The sequence below is a fragment of the Channa argus genome, chromosome 6 (genome assembly GCF_033026475.1).
Source record: "Channa argus isolate prfri chromosome 6, Channa argus male v1.0, whole genome shotgun sequence".
NCBI classification, from domain to species: Eukaryota; Metazoa; Chordata; class Actinopteri; order Anabantiformes; family Channidae; genus Channa; species Channa argus.
This window is the reverse complement of record NC_090202.1, coordinates 8744727-8768654: the sequence shown is the minus strand read 5'-3', so window position 1 is coordinate 8768654 and position 23928 is coordinate 8744727. Positions and strand designations below refer to the sequence as shown.

Here is a 23928-nt window from a genome sequence, read left to right as displayed (position 1 = left end):
CCAAACAAGGTGCGCTTGTACATGACAATGATTTCTTTATTTGTTCTTATTTATATAACAAAATTATGTAATTGCATCAGCATCAGTCATCCAATGGAATTTTTTTTTCCTGTTAGTCATGTGCAGCAGTTGATATCCATGTTGTCACTGCTGTGTAAGTAAAAGATGGTCAAGACTGCTTATGCAATTCATTTCTACGCTGGCAAATTAATCTTAAAGAAACGCAGCTGCACTTGGGGTGTTATGGTAAATAAAAATGGCAGGTAAACCCTGCCTAGTCTGCATCATCATGGCAACCAGCAACTGGACTATATGCTGACCCCCCTACTCATTCACAAGATGATTATGGTTTGATTCAGCATGTTTCAGACTAAAACTGACCATATTGTCTGACTACCTATGTCTCATCTGTGTGGGCCATAGATTAAGGTCTAGTCAGTGCTTCTGGTAAAGGAAAGAGGTCTATGTTTTTCCATAAACCTAGCACAAGTGGGCCGTGGCTTTGTGACTTCCCTGTTGGCACATCAAGACATGAAAGTTCGGCAGTGAGTGTCCAGCACTTTTGAAAGAAAATATCTGAAAAAAGGTACTGAGCTACTTTATGCTCTGCTACATTTCAGGGATAAATATTACACTTTTTACATGACACCCATCATTGTTCCTCCTTTCAATTAACATTTCATGATGAAAAAGTTTACAATTAGCCACCAAGTTGTTGTGAGCTTTGTTCCGAAAGCTCAGTTGATAAATCTCACCTGTCACACACCGGGTTTTCATTAGCTGTTGTTTCTGTGACATACATATATCTTCCTCAAGGTGGTTTTGAAATCAGTTTCCAAAAATAATATGCAGCTTATTGCTTTATAATAAAACACACCTGTGGAGCGGGAGGCAGAGAGGTTATCCACCAATATTGTTGGATCAATTCCCGTCTCCTCCAGTCACATGTCAAAGTGTCCTTGAGAAAGACACCAAACCCCAACTTTTTTGATCCTGGTGAGCGTTGGCCAGCTGCATAGCAGCTCCCCCATCGGTTTGTGAGTGTGTGTGTGATTGTGAGTGTGAATGAATGAATATGATGAAGCGTAAAACGCTTTGAGTGCCAATAGTTAAAAAAGCACTATATAAGTACAGACCATTATACTTTACCATTATAATTAAGTAATAACACACCACCTGGCTTAATTTACTTAATGACAAAATTGACTTGATGGAGAACGTGAGGAAGTAATACTAACACTAGTTCTATTTTAAATTGATTTTGAGGGGTAATTGTTGATCTTATATACAGTTTTTTGTTTTTACATTTGAATGGAAAAGTTTTGCTACAGTTGCTAAAGATTGTAGGTACAGTACATGAAAAGAAAGGAGATAAATAATAAGGATGCTACATTATTTACATAAATGCAAGTTTAACCATCTACATTTTCATCATGACTGGGCAAATTCTTTTGCTAAAATAAGACACGAAGGCTTTATTTTCAGGTACAGTCTTTTCCTGCCGTTAGAGTATGTCAGAAATATGTAGTGCTTTGTGAGAAATTCAAAAAGCTCAAATTTAGAATATTGTGAAACTATTACTTATACTTGTAGCATAAAGTCATCCTCACTTTTCATCCACAAGGATCTGTAATCCTATTGTGTTTTACAACCTTTTGAAAAGAAGTGCATTCTATGAAACTACAGTGGTCAGTGTGTGTTCACAGGAGTTTCCTGGCCTTTTTGCTGGCCACGCACAAGGACTATTGAATACAGAAACTTACCCACAACTCTCTAAAAAAAGTATATACTCAGAGAGATGCACCACGGGGGGGAGGGGGGACTTCTTCAGAGAAAAATCATATTTTACATGAAAAGCAACACTGCAATCATTACCAAAGCATCAAGTCATTCAAAATAATTCCTCAGCATTTGTACCTTTAACCACAAGTGACCATTCTTAAGATATTTTACAGGTCCACAAGGTGTCATTTTTTTCAAGTGACAGAAAAAATTCCTAATTGACATTAAAGGGGTTGCCCAAATAAAAACTGAGTCCCTTAAAGAGCAGCTCAACAACCCAAGATGAGAGAGTGAGAGACAAACATTGTCACAATTAGGCAAGACCGAAACAGAAGGCATTGAGTCATACTACATGAAATGCGGTTGTTAAGATTCTCACTGCAGTTATGACCAGTAATTACACTTTACACAAGTTCATTAGAAAGAGGAAGAGTACATTTATCCAGGGCTCATGGCAACAATGCTGCAGCACAAAAAATTAAATGCACCCCACAAACCAACATATATGAAACAAAGTTTATTCTTTATTTTACATATCTGTACATAAACATTTCTTCCCTCAAATAAAGTTTCTGAATACAATAGGATGAAAACAATATTAACACACTTATTCATTTAAAATGACTCGTGTCAGAAAATCAACATTCACAAAATGTTGAAGAGCAATTAGAGTGAACGTATTACCAAAAGCTACGACTCCACTACAAGGCAGGCATGTTTCCTTTACACTCTTTTAGCACCTTCAAATAAACATTTCTCAGTTGAAAACTACCATTTGTGCAGAATAAAAACAGGTCGACTTTAAAATACTTTAAAATTACTGTCCAACTTAAAATGGTCTGAAGAAGTTAGTTTTCCACCGTTTTTTATACAATGTTTCTTTTTTTTTCTCAAGACTGACTTTCTACTAAATTTTTCACTATTGTTTTATTTTTTCCGACAATTTTTGCATTTGAACAGTTATAATTTAGTGGCGAATGTAGAAAGTTAAAAAGAAACCATAGCAAAGCGAGGCCGATCACTGCACAGGAAGCTGGGGACAGAATCCATGACAACACACAATCAGTTTCCTCTTCTCCCAGGAAGCAGGAAGTGCTCCTCTGTCCATAGCACTGGGAGAAAATCACAGAAGCAAATTAATGAGGGTGTCCTTCTTCTGTGCTGCTGCTACCACTGCAGTCAGTGGCTTGGACAGGAACGTGGACAGGGTGAGTAAGGGAAGCAGCGAGGAGCAAAATACTTGGGGCAAAGCGGGCAGAATTTGGATTGGTGCGAAGCTGAGGTGGGATTGCTGAAGGGGAAAAGTCTGGTTTGGAGTGGGGGCTAAGCTTGGCAGAGGAGGGCAGGGTGGAGCGAGGACAGGAATCTTATTTGGACAGGGCCTTCTCAGCCAAATGTTTCTGCTGGCTCTCGGCATGCCTGGAAAGAGAAAGTGAACATATGGTCACTTAAAGAATAAATCAGTCAATCAATCAATCTTTACTTTCCCCAGGAGGTGGATGTTGTTGGGTTTCACAACTACACAATCAGTCACACAACAGCAGCGTAACAACACAGACCACTCGTCTCCACTGGGAGGGGAGGAGGGGGGGATTGTTGGGTTCTCTCTATACATCTTTATAGTCTTGACTTTATTCTGTAAAGTGCCTTGAGATGACTTTGTTGTGAATTGGCGCTAGATAAATAAAGTTGAATCGAATTGAATTGAATTCAAGTCAGAATAGTCTCAGCCTTCATACGCACACGATTTTTCATATGTCATAATGGATTCACAGATATTAAAGACACACAATGCTTTATTACGTAAAGTGCCTTGAGATGACTTTGTTGTGAATTGGCGCAATATAAATAAAGTTGAATTGAATTGAATGTTCTAATAATAATAATTGTTAATACTGCGTCATCACAAAAGTTTATGATGTGCTGATTTTGGTGCATGTACTGTACAGTAAAGTATAAAATTAGAGGGGACAGCCTTTTGGACACCCAGGAGAAAAGCGTCTCACTTAAGAACGAAGACCATTTACATTAACAAACTGTGTCCTACTAGTTAAAAAGTTCACTAGCCAGCCAATCACATTTAGATCAAGATTAAAAAGAGAATTAAAAGAGAAGCCTTTTTCCTAGAAGATATATCTGGTTGGTATTAAAGACGAAAAATCCAAAAATAAAAGCCTAGCCAAGATGTTTTGACAAAAAATAATAAGACAAGCATTTTCTGTTGACATTTTATGTTTTGTCCTACTATCAACAAACCTTAAGAAAATAAAGTGACATTATATGGATCCTAGCACACTGTGAATCGTCATACATAAAAAGAATTTTAATTAACTTACAATTCAGTAAACATCTTAGTTTTAGATTTTCCAGCAATTTCATGCCATAAATTCTTTATTATTAGAACTTGTACCAATACAGGGTGGTTAAGTGACAGTGAAGGAGTAACACAACAGATGATGTCAGCAAATGCGTCTATTTTGTTTGTTAATGTACGATCTCCTGAAATCGTTAGAACCAGTCCCTCCAAAGTCAAGCCTGTGTCATCATGATTACAAGGGAGGCTGAGGATGTGGCTTAACTAAGCTTTAAAAAAACTGAGAGGAACTGATCAATTTGACAAACAACCACAATAACTACTCAGACCAACCAATCAACCAATCAACCAACCAACCAACCAACAGAAACAAACAAACAAACAAAACAAGTCATTTTAAACACAATATGAAAAACATCACGTGACAAGAAAACATATGGAATTATGTGTTCAGTAAGAAAGATAAAAAGAATTTCAGGATTTAGTATAAAAGCTCTAAACTGACTTTTGTTTCTATTAGTTAATGTGTTTCATCCATAAATGTTAAGATCTTGGTTGTTCATTTGATAATACTGAAAAATATGCTAATCATGATGAAGGTTAGTGTTGAATTCAGTTTCTACCCCCAAATAGTTAAATCATTACAAGATGTCTTTTAAATTGTACACAACTACCAAGGGTGTCCAATAATTTTACAAATTGAAATCACAGAAACAAGAATAAATATTACACAACAGACTATTTGGATTAAGCTAAAAGTCAAGCAACTGCTCAAACAGGTCTCATTACATTAACAAATCCAACAAATTACACATTTTACAATTTAATTGAATCATGACACCATTTGGTTGTGTCAGAAGATCAAATAGCACTTCTTGACTTGTGAAAAATTTTTAGGGTAGCCCCTTCTTTATTAACCTCCTTGTTATCCAAAAGCTGAACATGATGTGACACTTTGCTGCCCCAAGAGCTCACTAACACTGAAAAACAGTCCCTAAACTGTTTACACTTGTTTGACTAATTTTTAAAAAAAGGGGAAATCCACATAAAAGTTTGTTTTCAGGCCCTTTGGGAGTAGCCTGATAGTGTATGTATGGAGAGGGAAAGGGGTGTGTACACAAATAGTTTAGTGACTTCAAAGGGAGCTGCAGGAAATTTACTAAATGAAGTGAAGTACATTTAGTGATGAAGGCTGGGGTTGTGGCGCTACCACATTACTGTAGCCCCTGTCTTAATATCTGCTTGAGGGTGGTGGTTGCAAACCCAAAACCGTCAGTACCTGAGTGGCTGATGGGAATAAAAACAATATCTATGTTTCTATATACTTCTAGGAAACATCTAAGCCTGTAAAAAATTAAATATATATTGCAATTTCAATTTCACAGACTGTGTGAAATGTTGTTTTTTTAATTTTCTCTATTACACCAGTAATTCTGACAAACAACCCGTATGCAGTCACCTGGTGAGATCCTCTATGTCAACCAGCATGGCATCCTGCTCCATGTGTAGCTCATCTCGGATCAGCAGCAACTGCACAAGCTCCTCATTCAGACCTGCAGTGACGAGAAAGCAAACGTGCAGCCCGTGTATCAGAACAACCAAGAAGGAATTTGGCCACATTTAACCAGCACAATCAGCACACGAAGCCCTCAAAAGCATTGGGGTTATTGACAGTCAGACCACAGTGGCTGTGGCTGTTTTCACATCACATGAGCTGGCTCTTGTTCCTTTAGCTTTGCCAGAAAATCTAAACCACCCACAAAAGACATTTTAAGGGGAAAGTAAAAACAAGCTCATCACTTTGCTCTGGTGGGGATTTTGGAGCTGTTTTGTGTAACATGAGAGATTATTCATCACAGAGTACCAGAGTCAATGATCTGTACAGAATGCTAACAGTAAGTGCTGAGGGGAAGCTTTTACTCTACAGTTCTATGAACTAACATATATTAAGTACTTTCACATCCACTAGGGTAGGGGTCAGTATGCATGTGCATGTTTTTCCCCATTTGCTCTCTTGCTCATTTCTGCGATTGAAAACAGTGGTCAGTGTGCTGTACTGTATGTTTGCCTGAGGTCGACTCACTCTCAATCTGGGAGTGCAGGTCGTTGACTATAACCTGGAGCTGTCCCAGCGTCATGTCTCTCAAGTCGGTGGGCTTCAGGCTTCTTTTCATTAGACACTCGCTGATGTGAGGCATGTGTGGAAGCTGCCAAAAAACACACACACACAGCGACAGGGGGACATGAGAAAAACGGAAAGCGCATCGGACACAGTGTCCACTGTCAGCAGGCTGAAACCACATGGGACGGATAGATATGAGGTTGAACGAGGGAAAAAAATATATCCAGTTTTACAGAACGTTGTGTAAAAGCATTTGTATAAAACAATTTAAGACCCTTACCAAACAAATACCCTACATATGAATTAATAATCATGTCAAATTCTAAAACAAAGTCTTTCATTACATAGTATACAAAGTCATTACCAGCAGGGAAAGATCAGCCACATTAGAATTAAATTGGTAAATGAAAGTCTGAGAGAAAACGCGATTAGTTGCTTTGCCATTTGTCGTGTTTCTTGTCAACATGAACAACAACCTTAGTAACATCCGCGTTTCAGTCTCTTGGCCTCTTCTGCTAATGTCCCTGATGAAAGAAAAGGGAATATTACTTTGAGGAGGTCAGCACTCTGCAGGGAGACGGTAAAGTTCGGGGATTTCATGCAGGTGCTAGTGCTTGCTCAAAAACACGACAACAGGGTTAAACCCTGACACTTGTGTCATAAACTCGCTGACTCTGTGATGTCGTAACACTCCAGTCAGTAGACACCTGTTGTGTCACAGTTTCTTTTTGTTTATTACCCAGCAGTGTAGGTTGTAGCGTGGAAAAATCTATTTCATTTTGCTTCATATGTCATCTTTCATTTCCTGTTTATAGTTTCCTTTAAGACAGTTGGAGTCACAATAAATGGCGAGAAATTATTCTTTTACTCTCTCCACTGTAGCTTTGTTATTGCTCCTTGCCAGTAACACTTGCTCTGTGTTGTCAGTCCAATTGTGGGCAGCACCAAAGTCGACACACAGCAAACATTGTGTGTATTTTCTCAGACACCCATGGGCAGATCATTTGCTTTTTCGTTTAGCACACTCATCCTCTGCCGTCTCTCCTGTCCAACCAGACAGCATTCTTTCTCTTTCTCTCCAGCACCTGTTTTCTCCGTCCCTCCCAGTTTTACCTAGAGTCTTGACAAACAACAGAGGAGGAAATTCGTGCTTTCTCTCTCTTGCCGTAGCTGTTGCATGGGCGTTCGTCTGGCTCATATTGCTAGTCTCTCCTCCCCTTTCACTTTCACTGCCAAAGATGCAGCTGTAGACTACTGGAAGCCTTGTGTCAGTTTCAGTTTTGACTGACTTGACATACAAAAGGCAAGTGACTAAATTTTGACAGAAAGTTAGAATGAATGTCAAGACAACATGAGTAGGTGATGGGAAAAGTTGTAGATTGGTGTTTGATCTGACTCAGCATGGTAGCCTGCTGACCGCAGTGTTAGTTTCTGTGGCAGATTGATCATACTACTAATTCCAATATCTGCACAACAACCTCCAGCTATGAGTTGACATCAGACTGAGGAGCTACACACTCCTCTCTGAATGAAGCTGAAACAGAAAACTCAGGGTTTTAACATGTTGAATCTCAATTGCTTCTGCTTTTGTCTTCTGCTCTCGTTGATTTTCTTGGTACAGATTTAGGAAAACCCACAGTCTTGGTACACACACAGAGACATTTGGGTACATGCTCACAGTGCTGGAAATTTCTTGTTCGTTAGTTGGAAGTGAATTTCAAACTTACTGGCCCAGTTCAGTTCCCCAACATTATTTGTCCATTTACTCCCAATGGTCATAATCTAAAAGTGTTCATGTCAGCTGATTTTAAAGTACATGTTAGGGAAAACTGTTTGGTGACAATCATTTTTCATACAAATGAACTGTTAATATTTTTCTTTTACTTACATTTAATTATTTAAGTTATTATTATATATAATAGAAATTATTAAATAATTTTTTGTATTAAGATTAAACACTTTATCTACTAATTTCATAAAGGTAATAAGTGTTAACTATTTATTTACCACTATTGGTTAATTTTTTCATCCTTTCGACTTATCCCGTTAGTTCAGGGTCACCGCAGTGCAGCGATTTTAACTGATCAATTACTTTCAGCTCAGTATTATTATTTTCATCTGTTAATCCAAAATAATAGTATATTATTATTATTATTATTATTTCCATTACTTTTACCATCATTATTAAAAATTTTATTTTTTTTATTATTAAAATCTATTTAAACCATTAATCCTTTAAGTACTAAGTAAAAAAAATGTTGACTTCTCACTTGGTAGCTAGCAAGTTTTAAACGACAACTTCATCAAGTTTTAACTAGCTTTCTGTGCCTTTAGTTTAGGTTGTAAATGTACATTAATGAGTTGTGGATTTTAAGCTTCCCTCTGATATCCCTATAATTAACCGGAGGAGTTCGTCGTCATTAGGAGTTCATATGATATCATCCGAGGGAGCTCTGGAAAAGCAAGCTAATCATAATTACAAACTCCATAGTGTGAGCCAAGAGATGACATAATCTGAAGGGACGTCAATGGGAAGTTTAATTGCATTTATGGACATGCACTATCCAAACTCTAAACAAAGTACGCAAGTTCAAAATCAGCGAAGGACGTCCTTTAATGCAAATGGATTTATGGTATTTTATAACTGACTGAGGTTTGTGTCAGCCTTTCATAGTTTATTGGTTACTGTGAGACTAATACCTACATTTACTTGAGATAAGCACCACACCAGTTTGTAATCACATGTGGGAAGTGGTATTTTAATAAACAATTAATGATTTGACTTTTACACAAGTAGTTTAGCTAATCCACAGTTTCTGCGCATAGTCCCAGACAGCTACTAAAGACCTTCCAAAGAACTCTTCCTAGCATTTAGCACATGTACCATCAGATCTCTGGTGTTTTGGATGTTGCAAGTGGCTCTAACCTTAATACATCTTAATATTCACTGTGTGTTCAGTGACAGTGATGTCTTCTGACTGCTGAGCACTGCTACATCCCTAAACACAGAAGTCAATGCTTTCCGGGGTATGAATTATAGATGGGCCCGGCCAAGCTGCCCTTCTCTTCTCTGAATAAGTAAAGTGGTTCTGCCTGCAGTTCAGGGAGGAAATATAGTGTGTGTATGTCTGCCACGGTGGATGTCTCAGTGTGTTGGTGTGTGTGCTCATGAAGCGGCAGTGAGGCAGATGAAAAATGATGAAAGAATGATGAGCAGGGTCTTCATCACCTTTTTTCGTCTAAATGGAGGCAGAGCGAGAGTGTGAAAAGATGAATGACATCATGATCAACATGTACCATAGATATTACCGTCAACCAACACTTTACTAAAACAACAATCCACCCATCTGCTCTGACTCACATTGACTAACTGACCATTGACGGTATGAATCTCATGAAAATGAGCAGCAGCATCCTGCATCAGAGAAGAAAGGGACAACCATCCTCTCCTAGAACTCCAGCAACTGCTCTCCTTACTTCCCAGACGTCTACAGACAGTTGTTAAAAGAAGAGAGGATGCTAAACAATGGTGAGCATCGAGTTGCTGCCATCAAATTCAAAATAAACTAACATTTGCCATGAAATGTTAGAATTTCTCGGTTTCATCATGTGATATAACTTTCTTTGGAATTGAGGTTGTACATGTATCAGTCTGCAACACATAGGCTGATGACAATACAGTAATGTCGTTACAGCAACACTGAAATGATTGATCAGTGAAGATAAAAATTTGCTTTTGTCATGAGCTGATGCTGTATGCTGTAAACCATCTCTGGCCTGAAGGCAGCAGAGGAATGAAGTATCTTTCATGACACTGACTGCATGGGGTGTTGATACATGTATACTGACACATACACTGACAGGCTGTCTTCCAAACTGTGTAGGCCTATGGCATCATTAGTGTCACTGATGCAACCGAGCAAACAACTGACACACCTGATATACTGTAGTTGATGATAGTTTTCAACCTGTTTTTTTTTTTTGGCCCTCGCAGTCAGTGCAAAAAGGCCATAAACACAACACGACACAACATGTTATCATTCTTCCATTAAACTGTTTTTAAATCAGCTACTGATTTACACTTCCAGCACATATGGAGCAACATTAGCATTTATTAAAAGTCACGTTTCTGCCCACTGGATGGATGTAAGTGCAATGGCCAACTCCTTAGAGAAATATCTGGCTTTTTATGCTGCCAGATGTCCTGATTTCTTAACTTTATCGGGCATCTGCTGTTTGGTGCTTAGCAGGTAGCATGGAGCAGGCTATAAAACTGTAAAATCCAAGAAATTTGTTCGTTCACCACCACAAGCTACTGTGTGTCTTTCAAGTAATTCATTGTTAATATGGAAACATTAAGCGGTTTTAAAGTAAAATCGAAAGCTTGAAACAGCACATGTACTTTCTCTTTTTACTTTTTACATATCAGTTGATCTCATGGTTCCTGTTTGACAATGCTGTGCTGAACTTGCATTCTAAACCCTGTTGTAAAAAGCTACAGAACCAACACAATGGTCTAGCGCTCATCCAAAATTATCTTTGAAATGACAAAACACAATCATGACATACAAACTTTGTATCTCATGATATACAAAGATGATATAGTATTTTTGATTTGTTGTTAGGCGACGGCAGCATCAGAACTGTGGTACTAACCAGGTCGGCCACTGGTGACTTCTTGCGATTCTGTTTCTCCACCTCCACCTGCATCTTGGCCATGGGTTTGGCCATAGCGAGGGCTAGCTTTGCCTCCGCCTGCAGCTTCTTCTGTCGACTCAGGAAATCCATGTCCTCCAGAGACTCTGAGTCGTCCTCTGTGGTGTCCCTGTCCGAGTAGGAAGAACTCTGCTTGGACTGCAAGGAGGTTGGTGGTAGAAGCAGGAGGAAGTATGAACACAGTTGAAAAGGTAAAAGTGGTAAAAGAAAGGAAGGTATCAATGAGGGTAATAGAGTAAGAGGAAAAGATGAGAGATCACGTTTTAGGGTTAGTGTTTATGAAGTATATAGATTTTACACTTTGACATGAACAACATAGTGCATCAGCTGGGATGTGAGGAGAGCAAGGATGAACATGCAAAAAAATGATAATTCTCTCTTTCTCGTTCTGTCTCTGTTAAATGTTAAATATCTCAGGCTGCCTCAAGGGTAATGTGGCCAGTCATCCATGGACATGATGACATGTTCCAAATCAGAGACATTTGCTGCCTGTGTACTTGTTACCAGCCCCACAAAGGTGCACAAAGACATTCATAAAGCAACTACACCACAAGTTATTTCTCTAATTCATAATGAATATCTTCACCTTTTTCCCTTCTTTCACTCTTGTTCTGTGTCAATCTCGGTTTAACACCTTTTCTTTTTCACACAGTCAGTCCTGCATATCTTAATTCACTTTTGGTAGTGATTTCAATACGTCATTTTTTCTCCTTTCATTCTTGAACTGCAGGGAAATACTATAATAATGCGGGGGTTTCAGAGTGCACAGGTGGACATCAGTGCCTACCATAGGGGACAGAGGTGTGTCCAGGCTGGTCTCTGTTTTGCTGTCATCTGCATCACTGTCCTTGTCGCTGCCACTGTCATTGACAAAACAGATTTGTAGGTTCATTCCACTCTGCAGCCTACAGGGAGAGACAGATATAGACAGACATAGATTGAATCGAGGGAGAGAAGTTAATATTAGCATAAATGTCGGTTCAGTCTCAGCTTGCGCTGCAGTAACTGACTCCGATCAAAATGACAACACAGACCACAGCACTGCTGCAAATACATCTGACCTTTGATGAGTTCAACAAAGTGCCTCAGTAAAGGATTTAGAGCGCTGTGAACCTGCACACTGTACTAAAATGTGTTAAAGAAAGTGGAAAAAGGAGAGAAAAAATGAAGAACTGCTTCTAGTAGCAGTGCAAAGCGTTCAATGAGGAAAAAATTAAGGAGGCTTTGTGTTTTTAATCATTTCCCCTCTTGTCTTCAATATCGATCCAGGAAGGTCTGGTAGGTCTGATCCAATCTGCCTGGGAACCAGTGGGGGGAGTTTTTGTGTCACGGAGGAACAGAATGTCACTGGGTGTAGATCCAGCCCACTGTGGATCAATAACCTGCTTATTCAAGGCAGTAATTACAAACAGGGCCGATTGATTACACAGCAGAGATCCAATCAGTCCCAATTTAAATAGGACCTGAGTGGTCAATAGTTTTTTCATAAAGGGACTCAAATTTAATATTGATTTTAGACAACATAGAAGTTGGTTACAAATCTTCAAAACAGTCTTTTTGCGATCTTTATGACATTCTGTCTGAATTTAAAGGTCAAACACTGGCAACATAATCCACCTCACATTTCCAGTCCTACTATGTAGATATATTGTCACGCATTTCAGTCATATGACTATTTATACAACAACCACCAACGATGCATCAAGAGTCATAGTCATGAATATTTCGCTGTTTTGCGAAATCCACGTGATTGAATCACAGGGTTACAAAGAGCACTCAAATCTTTATACAACATCCAGTTCCTGTAAGGTAGCGTGTAGGAGGTGGTAGTATACTGTGTGTCTTTGGGGAAGTGTCAAGATATGATTGCATTCTGTCTCATTCTGTTTGCACAAATATTATTTACTTGTTGTCAGTCTTTCTGCCCATGTGTCTCTCTCTTTTATTACCAGGTAGACATGACTACTTCCGTAAATCTGGACTTACCCTACTCTCTGTTTGTAATTTTAGTATACAGATAAAATGTGGGTTCTCTGGACATTAGGCTACAGCTCAGAACTTTGTGAAGGATCCCCTTTCAGTCCATCCTTCTTTAGGGAATAATGAAACCAGAAAAAAACTAAACTAAAACTTTCCCTAATGCTGGTCACATGTCTACCAGTTAACAAAGAAGAAATACGACAGAGGTCTTACCGTGAGGACAAGCTGGGTTTGCCACTCTTGCTGCAGCTAGTGTAGATGCCCGGCCCATCATCAAAGAAACTGCCCAGAGCCAACTTCTGCCTGATGGACTCCCTCTCATTCTTTTGGGCCTGCAACAAGAGAAGACCAAGGTAAAGTTACTGTTTATGCTCTTTTTGATGTTGTAGTTTTACAGAGAACTAAGACATGAAGCTTCTCTTCCTCAGAGATACTTGAGAATGTGGATGCTGGTTGACACGGCACAGTAGACACAGGTACTTACAGTTACAGTTTCCTGACATGCTACGTCACCATGAAGTATAAATACTCTTACTTACTGAAAGTTTAATCATGGGGGGAAGTATATTAATAATATACTAATAATAATAATAATAATAATAATAATAATCTGCCTTCCCATCAGTTTCCAAAAAGAGTTTCAGTGTCTTCTTAACTAGCACTGATACAAAGTGCAGCTGAAGCATGTGTCATTACAAGCTGACAATATCAGTATTCACAAGAAGATGGCACTGTTGTCTTCTTGTTGTCCAGCACAACACACACACACACACACACACACACACACACACACACACACACACATGTAAACACTTACACATACACGCGCACACACACACACACACATGTAAACACATACACACACACACACACAAACACACACACACACACACACACACACACACACACCATGTGTGTGCCATTTCCATACGGTAAACTCCAGAGAAAAAGCAGTAACAAGCGCTTAATACTTGGTTAAATGTGCACTACACACTTCCAGGGTTGCTCTCATTTGGCCTCGTCCCAATCTGAAATTCCTAACTCAGTGCAGCTTCAGCTTTGGCAGCACTTCACAAACATGCTAACACATACCAATTCCCAAAGGATGTTTTGTCTGCGCTGGTAGCAGGTAAACACATCTGACTGCACTGCAAATAACTAATGAGTGACTCAGACTGTTTCTGATCAAACGAGAAGAGGTAAATTCTCTGAGGCACTTTGTGCACATGTTACTGATGCACAATTAGAGCCCTGATTTTTGGCTCTTTCACTCTTCTGGTCTTTCAGGTCCATGGTCTTTCAAACTGTCTGTGAAGAAAGTCATACTTACCCTAAATAACTGGTTTCCAAACTTTTTCCTGGCTTAGGAAGGCAAACATAATAATTTTCTGTTCATCATATTCCCCTGCTTTGTCTATCTGCCTGATTCAGCCTTGTCAGTTGTTTCGTCTTGGGCTCTCTTCCTATTATGGCAAATTCCTCTCATCTCCTTCCATCGCCACTTGTCTGCTTCAACCTCAGGCCTCTATGATCCTTCCATCAAACCACCTCTCTCTGCAGTTCATTCTGTTCTTCCCATCTCCAAATCGCTCATCACACCTTCACCTCGCTCCCACTCATTTTCTCAACTCCTTTGCTCGCTCCTTTCCTCTCTCACCGTCTCTCTCCTGACAGTTATGTGCAGGCGTTGGTGAAAGTGCCTTCACCAAGGACAAATTAACATAATTCCACTCCACACAAGGGCCTGCAAGACACATTTGGAGCTTCCAGCACAACACACACTGGCATGCAGAGAAGCAGACCTGGCAATGCTCCTTTGTGTGCGTGTGCACAATTGAAAGATAAACTTGGGGAGTCAAACTGAACACACTTGTTTCAGTTCCTTACTCTAACGGCCCAACGGCATCCTGTGTGGTACAGTCCAGGTCAAACACATTTAGGTACATGTGCATCGCTCACACAAGCATTACTACAGCACAGCTGCAACCCTGTCACTTAGATTACTCCAAAGAACAGCTGCAACTCTCTTTGCTAGAAGGCTGTATGTTGGTGTTAAGATGTACAAATAAAAAAAACCCAAAAACCTCTCTTGGAAAAAAAAAATCAATTCTCACAGTGGTAGAACATCAGGTCACTTCACCTACGGTTTAACCTGGACATATTCAGGGTTATGTCTTCAGCTAGTGATCAACATCTTCAGCTAGATGAATGTTATTCAACTATCTTCACCACAGCAGTTAAAACTCCTTTTCTTCTTATTCACCTCTCAATTTATGTCATGATTTTAGTGATCAGAGTCACATGAGGTAGAACCCGTGTTTCTGCAAGGATTTAAAATGAAAAAAGCATTTCACACATTGTTGCCTATAAGCTTAATATGCTGAGTGTTTTCTCCATTAACTGACTCATTATTTTGTTTTCACAATGCCAGAACCAGTTTATCATCCCAAAGTGACATCTTCAAACATCTTATTTATGTGGAAAAGGTTTCCCTCAAAAATCACTGAAGCTATTATCGAAATGGATGCTAATTACCTTTCTGTTAAATCAACTAATTGATTATTAAAATACATGTTTTGGCTCCCACTTACACCCTTTATAAACCTAAAGTAAGAGACCTACTAGTTAACAGTGATCACTGGTTTAGCCTGCAAGACACTATCTGTGCATCTCACACATGCCTGACCAACAGAGTTTCCTGTCTTTGTATAAATGCCATTTGTTATACGGCATGTGTGTGTGTGTGTGTGTGGGTGGGCTGTGTGTGATAAAACAGTAATCATGGCAGCTCCATAAAACATTTACAAAAGGTGAGGAATACACCACTGAGAGGTGGAGGAGCAAATTGGACAATAAATACAAGGCCCTGCCTCTCTTTGCCTCTCTAATCCTGTCTTTTATCATCCCTACTAACAGCTCATCTTTACATTATCTTCTTCATGTTTCATGTGCTGGATGGAACAGTAGGGGATTTTTCTGATTGTCTTTAATACAGGAAATAATCTAATTCGGTCATTGCTGATTTCAATTTGGTGCTTTAGTTTTGGGTGAGTGAAATGCAAATCTATCCATATTATTCCAAACATTGTGCTCTTTTCATTGGCTCACTCACTGAGATTGTCATGACTAAGAAGTAATTGCAACTTATTTTGTTTTACTGGATAATTTCCTATTAGAGCTTCATATAAAATCTTATAAATTTATGTCGTGAAAAATCATCTGAATGGCCATTTCCACATGATGATGAAACGGAAAATAGCATTAGTTTAAAATTTTTCAGGAGGGAGAGAGAACGAAAGAGAGAGAGAGAGAGAGAGAGAGAGAGAGTGAGAGACAGCAGAAGAGAGCGAATGAGTGACAGTCCTAACCACCTCCTTCATTTCCTGGCCTTGAGCACCACAACCTCACTGTTCAAATTAGATTGGAAGAAACACAATTGGGCTAATTTGTGTTTTTCCTCAAATTCACTGAGCAATTTCCTCCGCTGAAAAACCCTCATTGACAAAGACATTTTCCCCTCCACTCTGCACTACAACCATTTATCCCCAGGCCTAGAGGGTCATTTAGCGTTGGCCATGGACGACAGGGTGCTTGTTTTGAGCCCCCAAATCTTTCCTGGAAATCTATATTAGGGGAGGGAGATGAAATTTAATTATCTGTGCTAACAAAGGGCATCCTCCTTTTTTCCTCCCTCAAATTGCTTGTAAGCAACACACACACACACACATGCATGCACACACAAATTGTTGAGTGGTTAAGATCTAAGATGTGTATTAAAGTGAAACGTGGATTTGTGTGTGTGCGTGACTATCTCTGCATGCCCACAGATCCTTTGCTTTTCTCTGATTCCTGTCTCCCTCTCTAGCTTTCTTACTGCAAACTAAATTATAAAAATATGCTAAAAGAAAAATCTTTTCACAGCTTCATTCATTAATATCTTTTTTCTCTTTCCCCTCATTCCTCACTAAGTACTCACGCTCCTTTTGCACAATGAAGGCTTTTCACCGAACAAGACCTCACTTGCTGGCTACAGACAAGAACCCACTGTTCACGCACAAGCGCACACAGAGACAAAACAGCAGGTCTTGTGAACACAGGCTATATATGTATTTATAAGTACGGCAAGAGTGAACATGTGAAGTTACAGTGCACCTGTAAATGGAGTGTGCTTGGAAAAAGTGCATTTCAGATTTTTTTTTTAAAGCTACTCACTGTGCATCTGTTTAGGTTATCTGAGTGGGACATCTTCACTGTGATATGCTTTCCAGGCTTGACAGTGAGCTGCTGCCGAGCTCACAGCTCAACAAACACATCCAAGGTCACTCTGTCTTGTGTATGTGTGTTTTGACTACACTGTAATCTTCACAGTTCACACACGAGCCATAGTTTTCTTAACTAAGATTACACCTGCTTCCAAAAGGTTTTGAAAATATCAGGAAAATTCTTTTTATTTACAAAAAACAGGTTCAAGATAATGGCTGTTGGCTCAGTTAACTTTTATTGTTTGTCAAACCTATTCCTTTAAAGCATACAGACATCAAGATTTTGTCTTTGATCGCCAAAGAAATATATATATTTGGTGTAAGATCATCTTCTTGTGATATCTGAGAACCAGGCAGTGCAACATTCCAATCCAGATAAGAGACATGACCTTTGACCCATCATACAGTTCAGCAACAGGTCAGTGCAAGGCTGCTCCTGTCACTCAGATTGGAAGAGAACGACTCAGTGAGTGGTGGAAAAGTCTACACGAGGGTGTCCGTGTTGTGTAGAGGGGGAGGGTTATGATGGGATAAAGGGGAGAAAAGGAGGGGGGGGATGACAATGGGAGCGAGGAGATATGTGGAGCATGAAGTAGGTTTAGTCAGGACAATAGGTCTCCAAGTGACATTTGAGCTTTCGTCTGCAAAAAGGCCAGACTATGGATTTGTGGCAAAAGATTAAGAAGAGGAATCTGTTTTTCTCTCCAAAGAATGAAGCAGGCTAAGGGATAAGAGCCTGGTTACACACACCATTATGTCATAGCTTTTGCCCTAAATATCTAAGCACATTAAAACCCAAACTTCAAGCATTACGTCAGCCTCAGTCTTTGGCCGCTACCACAGCGTACACAAAAGGAAAACAATCAGGGAAAATATGCTCATTTGACTTCTTGCTTTCAAGATTTCAATGAGAAGATCGATAGCACTCTCACACCTGTCTGTTTAAAATGAAGCTGGAGCCAAGAGCAGGACAGTTGGCAGCTAGTCTTAGCATAAAGAGTAGAAACAGGAAGCATGAAACTAAATTTGCCTACTGGCTAATTTGAAACCCAGTCGTTTTCAGCCTATATTTTGTTTGTTTAAGCTGAATGTCAAAATGACACTCAACAATGCTGGACTATTTCCTGGCTGGGTGCAGTGACATCTTGAAGAATTATATTTTCTTTGAGGCTGCTAGTCATTACTTCTGGCCACGAAAAAGCCCAGCGCATATTTTTACACTTTGGAAGGGAATAAATAAAGCATATAACATGTTAATGAGTGATATGTTATGTCAAAGTATTCCTTTAAAAGACACAGCAAAAGAACATGTGCTCACTTTGATACAACCATCACTGTAAACATCATGTGTGTCCCTTCTGTGAGCGATCCCTAGTTTTCCAATGCAGCAAAAATTAGTTAAAATTAATTGTAAAAAATCCGATTGGAATACAGCACTTACAAACGAGACATGACCCTTTACCTCTTTGTAGTCGTCACTGAAGTACTGGCCGGCCGCTTGCCTGATGACACCATCCGCTCCACCACATCCATCCATACTATCCAGTGTCTCCTTCATCCTTTCCTTACTCCTGTCTTTTCCTTTCTATTCCCCAGTGAATAGTCTGGACTGACTGTTGAGATTCAGCAGTAAATTCGCATTATATTCCCTGCTAGGGTCTGACACGGTATCAACAGTCTTCTCCTATACCTGCTTGTCTTTTTCTGCCATGGTGAGACACTTCTTTGCACTTTTTGGCCTCTCCACTCACTCCCCCTATAGGTTTCCTGTCTCTCCCACAGGACTGTGAAAGCACAATGGCCAGAGGTAAGGCCCCTTTAGACCCTCCCTAACTTCCAGCCTGTGGTCACAGTGGCCTCTCACAGCCAGACAGAGCTAAAGAGAAGAGGGAGAAATTCACACTTGTGTTTTTTATTTTCCGTGTTCACGCCCTGATGTGAGGACAGCATCTGCTCACCGACAACTTGGAAGGAGACACCTCAGCGATGGGATAGCGGCGGTGTAGGTGTGTTTGAGTGTAACTGTGCTTGCTGTGAGTGAGCCCATGTGTGTGCGTTTAGGGGACTCCTGGCATGTCTGGAGCCTCTCCCGAACACCATCTCTCACTAGTTCTAATCATTCTTCCTACAGTTGGATTCCTTTCAGATTTTACATTTTCAGCCTTCTGACCCTCTTATACTGAAAAGCGCACAATTGTTTGTGCGTTTGTAACATGAAATGTTCATTAGCCTAGATGTTGAAGGCAAAATTAATGTGGAAATCTGTGTGTTTATGTAACAGAGGAGGTAGTGTGCTGCCTTTTCTGCCAAGGTAAAAATAATGCCCAGTCTGGCCTCCAAAGCCAGCAGCCCCACAGCCCCAGCCAGCTAAACAAACTCTGACAGAGCACAATGGGCCATTCGTCTGACATGCACACACACACACAGACACACAGACACACACACACACACACACACACACACATTTTGCCTGTGCCAGTTAGTTACATTTTCAATCTGAGCTCTCCATGGTGTGTAATGATCTCATCTTTGCGAGACGTTATCGACCCGTGACTCATATATTTGTCATACCTGCCCAGACAGAAAATTATATCCACATATGGCTGCAGAATTACACTGCAGGGGAACATGACTTTATTCACACACACACACACACACACACACAAAGTGTTTAAACGGAAAAATGGCAGGCATGACAAGGAATTGAAAAACCATTACCATGTTCAAGCAGAAACTAATTCATCATGCAAGCAACAAATACAAGAGATTAGATGTATTTTTTAGGATAATGATTCAAAAGAACAGGATGTAATTAATGTAGGACTTGCAACTTTTTTTCTCGATTAATCATCCATCCATTATCTGTAACCACTTATTCTGTTCAAGGTCACAGGGAGCTGGAGCCTATTCTAGCTTTAATAGGGTGAGAGGCGGGATAAGACCTGGACAGAGACATATACAGACAGACGACTATTCACATTCACATTGACACCTACAGGCAATTTAAAGTCACCAGTTAGTCTAACATACATGTCTTTGGACTGTGACAGGAAACCAGAACACCAGGAGAAACACTCGATATACAGTAATAGTAATACAAAATCTCTTTCAGTTATTAGTATACTGTGAATACTAAACAAAAAAAATATGATCCCTAAAAGTCTTGGATCAATACGCCATAGTAAAGGGTGGTAAGACTTTACTGCATACAGTATTTTTTTTTCTTTAAACCATTGAACTTCCACCTGTAGAAAGATTCTGAGGATGAATCACACTAAATTGTCAGGGATCTAACGGGAAGACGGGGATATCAGATAAGAAATAAAATAGCCGGCCAAGGACAAAGGGATACAAGACGAATGAGGGAGAAAGATGAGAGGGAAGAGGAAACCAAATGATACTGATGAATGTGAGTCATATTCATCTGCTAGAGTGAGAGAGAGATAAAAGGAGGGAGACAGAGGGATGGTGAAGATGAGCAAAAGAAATCACAGAAGAAGTAGTGGGGGAATAATGCATTTGCATGATAACATCAAAGAGCATTTGAGCACATATACACACGCACACGCGCACACACACAAACACACACACACACACACACACACAGGGTTAAATACAAAAATAGGAAGAGGGGTCTATTCAGTGTTGATCCCTGAGGATTATGGGTGGAATACAGTGAATTGTCTGGCTGTCTCCTGAATCCACCCACACTGGACTGTTGCTGAGGACGAAACAGACAACACACACACACACACTAACTGGAGTTAGTTGCGAGTGAGACCATCCGATTTAGGGCTGAAGGTTGGAGCAGAGTCATCCCTGCTGCTTCATTAGCGAGGCTGACTTCATACTCTAAGTGAAGTCACTGCTGGTTCAAATGGGATAGGAGGTTGGGGGGGAAGGGTTACCTGGGTGACCTACACACAAGAAGTGGGCCTCTAATATAAAAACACCCGCAAACACACTCGCATATGAGATGGTGAACATTGCCTGAATCACAGGTTAAATCCTCTGTTGTAAATGATGGCTTGACTGTCAGGTCAGCTGAGAGAGCGAGCAAGTCTGTGAGAGAGAAACACACGCACACACAAACACAGAATAGCCAATTGTTCCATGTGAACAGAGGGTGACTGTGGGAGACAGAGCTCCTGGCACCTCCTGTAAGCCTGGAATCCAAGGCCAATGGCGCAGTGTGTGTTTGTGTGTCAATGTGTGTGTAAGTGTACATGTGTGGGTGATGCACACGCTCCTTTTATCTCTCTGCCCTCCACATTTGTTTCAAAGCTCTGTATCAGAAAACAAGTACACTGTTCCTTAAAGTGAATGTCTCTACTTGTGTGATACTGTCACTTTTACAGACACGTATAAAAGGAACACAAGAGAGTCAGATCTGATCTTATTTTGGAAACAGGAGGACAAGAACGGGGGCTGCTACCATAGCAACGTGGCGAGAACTTCTCCATGGTGATTCTCTGTGTTCCAAACAAATTGGACTGCGAAAAGGAGCACGGGGCGGCCCATCAGGGCGTCCGCTAACTCACACACACAGGCAAGTGTTTTAGAGAGCTGAAGTTTTGACAAATTTGTATTACATTAGGACAAAGCACACTCCTGTCCAAAGCGACAAAGAGACTTGCAGCACATTAAAGCTGTGACCCAGATCATGTGATCCCAAGCTCCACATTTAATCAATGCATCAAAAAATCTAAATGACAACACAAACATACTCCTGCGTGTAACACTGCATTTAAAACACAAACATCCAAACTCCACTTGTATTTTCTTTTATCTCTGTGTGTGTGTGCAAAGGCAACAATGCTCTTATTTTCTTAACCTTGTGTTGCTGTTTACATAGGTCAACAGCATCAGACAATTTCACCAGGAACTATTTCATGTGATTTCTTTTCTTTTTCAATTTTTTTTTTTGCTGGATGGCATGATTTCTAAAGGTTACAAGAATAGTTTCTTAACATTGTATCTTTAATTTGTATAATAATGAGACAAGAATACTGATAAACAAAAGAAAGGGAAACAGCTACTGGATCTTGGCTGTGGCCAAAGTAAAAGATGCCTTTTCGATGATGCAATAATAAACTGCAAACTTGTGGTTCTAGAGGAAGGTATGTGCTGTTTTCTGGCAAGCTACACTAATGTATATTGTCTGTAATCCCATAAAGCAAGGTTAGCTGTCCACTCGCATCGATCCTTTCTGTCATTCCAACATGATCCATCAGTCGTGTCTACTGTACCGCCACTGCTCATTTATAATGCATTAGGCCACACCTTGTATACTGTTACACTGACACTGGAGCTCCCCTTCATCTTTCTTCAGTCAAATGCACCAAACTATATGAGCTTGCAGACCCATAGGAAAAACAAAAGAACACACTTCCTTGCATACATAAGGCGTGTAATAGGATTTTAGTCTCAAGCTTCTGAGACTTTGGCATTTCTTCACTTATTTCCGTGGCCAATCCAATAGATCCCACCTTCAACCCGTCCTCATTTGCCTTGGACTGCTGCTGATAGCAATACAGCACAGCGAGGTTTATAGATTGACACGGGCATAGGAAAACAGGATGACATATTGAGACCTCAGCTTTGAGTAAACACACTGATCAACAGCATGCTTCTAGCCCACTGAAGCACTTAACAGAATAAAGTGCAGCATGGAGATAAAGGAGCTGCAATAGATGATTAGGCTCTTTTGCTGTTTATGGCCTTATAGGGTTATTTACAAATTTGCCATGGCTTAAATTTATAGATGGTTTTGGTTGACTACGGGTCAAATGGCTCCTTTATTAGTTCTCCCAGGGTCAGCCTGCGACTCAATTGGCTAATGGTCTCTGACATTTAGTGGGCGCTTGCCTCAAACATTCAGAGGTAAACAAAGAGGGGAGCATGGAGACTTTTGCATGTCCCCCCCCCCCCCCCCGTCTTCAGTCTTTTCTCTTCTCCTTTGCCCTAATGTATCAACATCAAAAGGAAAGAGGGACCACACCTTAATTAAGACAGAGGAAAACAGAAAACCCCAAAGACATGGACTGTCTCAGGAGATAAGCAAAGACAAGACACTTTTTCCACTTTATCTGTTTAATCCTTGCCCATTTTATTCCCTCAATAAACCGCCCCACATGTTCCCTCTTCTCTATTCTTCCCCCCATTGCCCTTTGCTTCTTTCCATCTCATGGTGCGTGCATGCGTGCGTTATATGTGTGTGAGGGGCGCTGTCTGCTGGCTGGTTGCCAGGTTACCGGTCTAATTGAGGGGCCTCTGGAGAGTTGGTGTTATCAGAGCCTGAGCCCCTGTTCCGCTTAGTGCACTCATTCGTTCTCTTAAATCCATCTCTCTTTTCTACAACATTCCAAATTATAAAGCCATCTTACACTTTAACTAAGCAATTGTATAAATTCTTTAGTTCATTAACTTCTTTTTTTTTTTACAATTTTGCCAAAATTTTCATCTAAATTCTGAACATTTTTCCCATTCTCCACATCACCTATTATCACCTAGCTGCCTCAGAAAGATGAACACTGTTCACAGTGCTCTCTTTCTACCCTTATCTCCCTCTGCTTTGCTTGGCCCGTATATTGTCAATACATCTCCTGCTACTGTTTATTCTCTTCCTTTCATCTGCCATCTGCACTATCCCTTTGGCATCACTTTTCTCTCCTTATCTGCTGCTCTTTCCTGCCATCCAGCCATCTCTGTCACTCCATCTCTTGTTTATCTACCACCAAACATGGCAGGAA

The 23928-nt window shown here is 40.2% G+C and overlaps 1 protein-coding gene across 4 annotated transcripts in view; it reads right to left on the bottom strand.

Moving 5' to 3' along the window:
• Nucleotides 1-2284: 2284 nt before the first annotated feature.
• schip1 (schwannomin interacting protein 1) overlaps nucleotides 2285-23928 on the bottom strand; it is a 199827-nt gene continuing 178183 nt past the window's right edge. For all 4 annotated transcript variants that reach the window (XM_067506909.1, XM_067506911.1, XM_067506910.1 and 1 more), the window contains 6 exons: nucleotides 13128-13246; nucleotides 11722-11839; nucleotides 10875-11072; nucleotides 6180-6303; nucleotides 5556-5649; nucleotides 2285-3201 (listed from right to left, as the gene is read on the bottom strand). In XM_067506909.1, coding sequence (XP_067363010.1) covers nucleotides 3150-3201; nucleotides 5556-5649; nucleotides 6180-6303; nucleotides 10875-11072; nucleotides 11722-11839; nucleotides 13128-13246 — 705 coding nt within the window. In that variant the 3' untranslated portion in view covers nucleotides 2285-3149. The remainder of the gene's footprint in view (nucleotides 3202-5555; nucleotides 5650-6179; nucleotides 6304-10874; nucleotides 11073-11721; nucleotides 11840-13127; nucleotides 13247-23928) is intronic.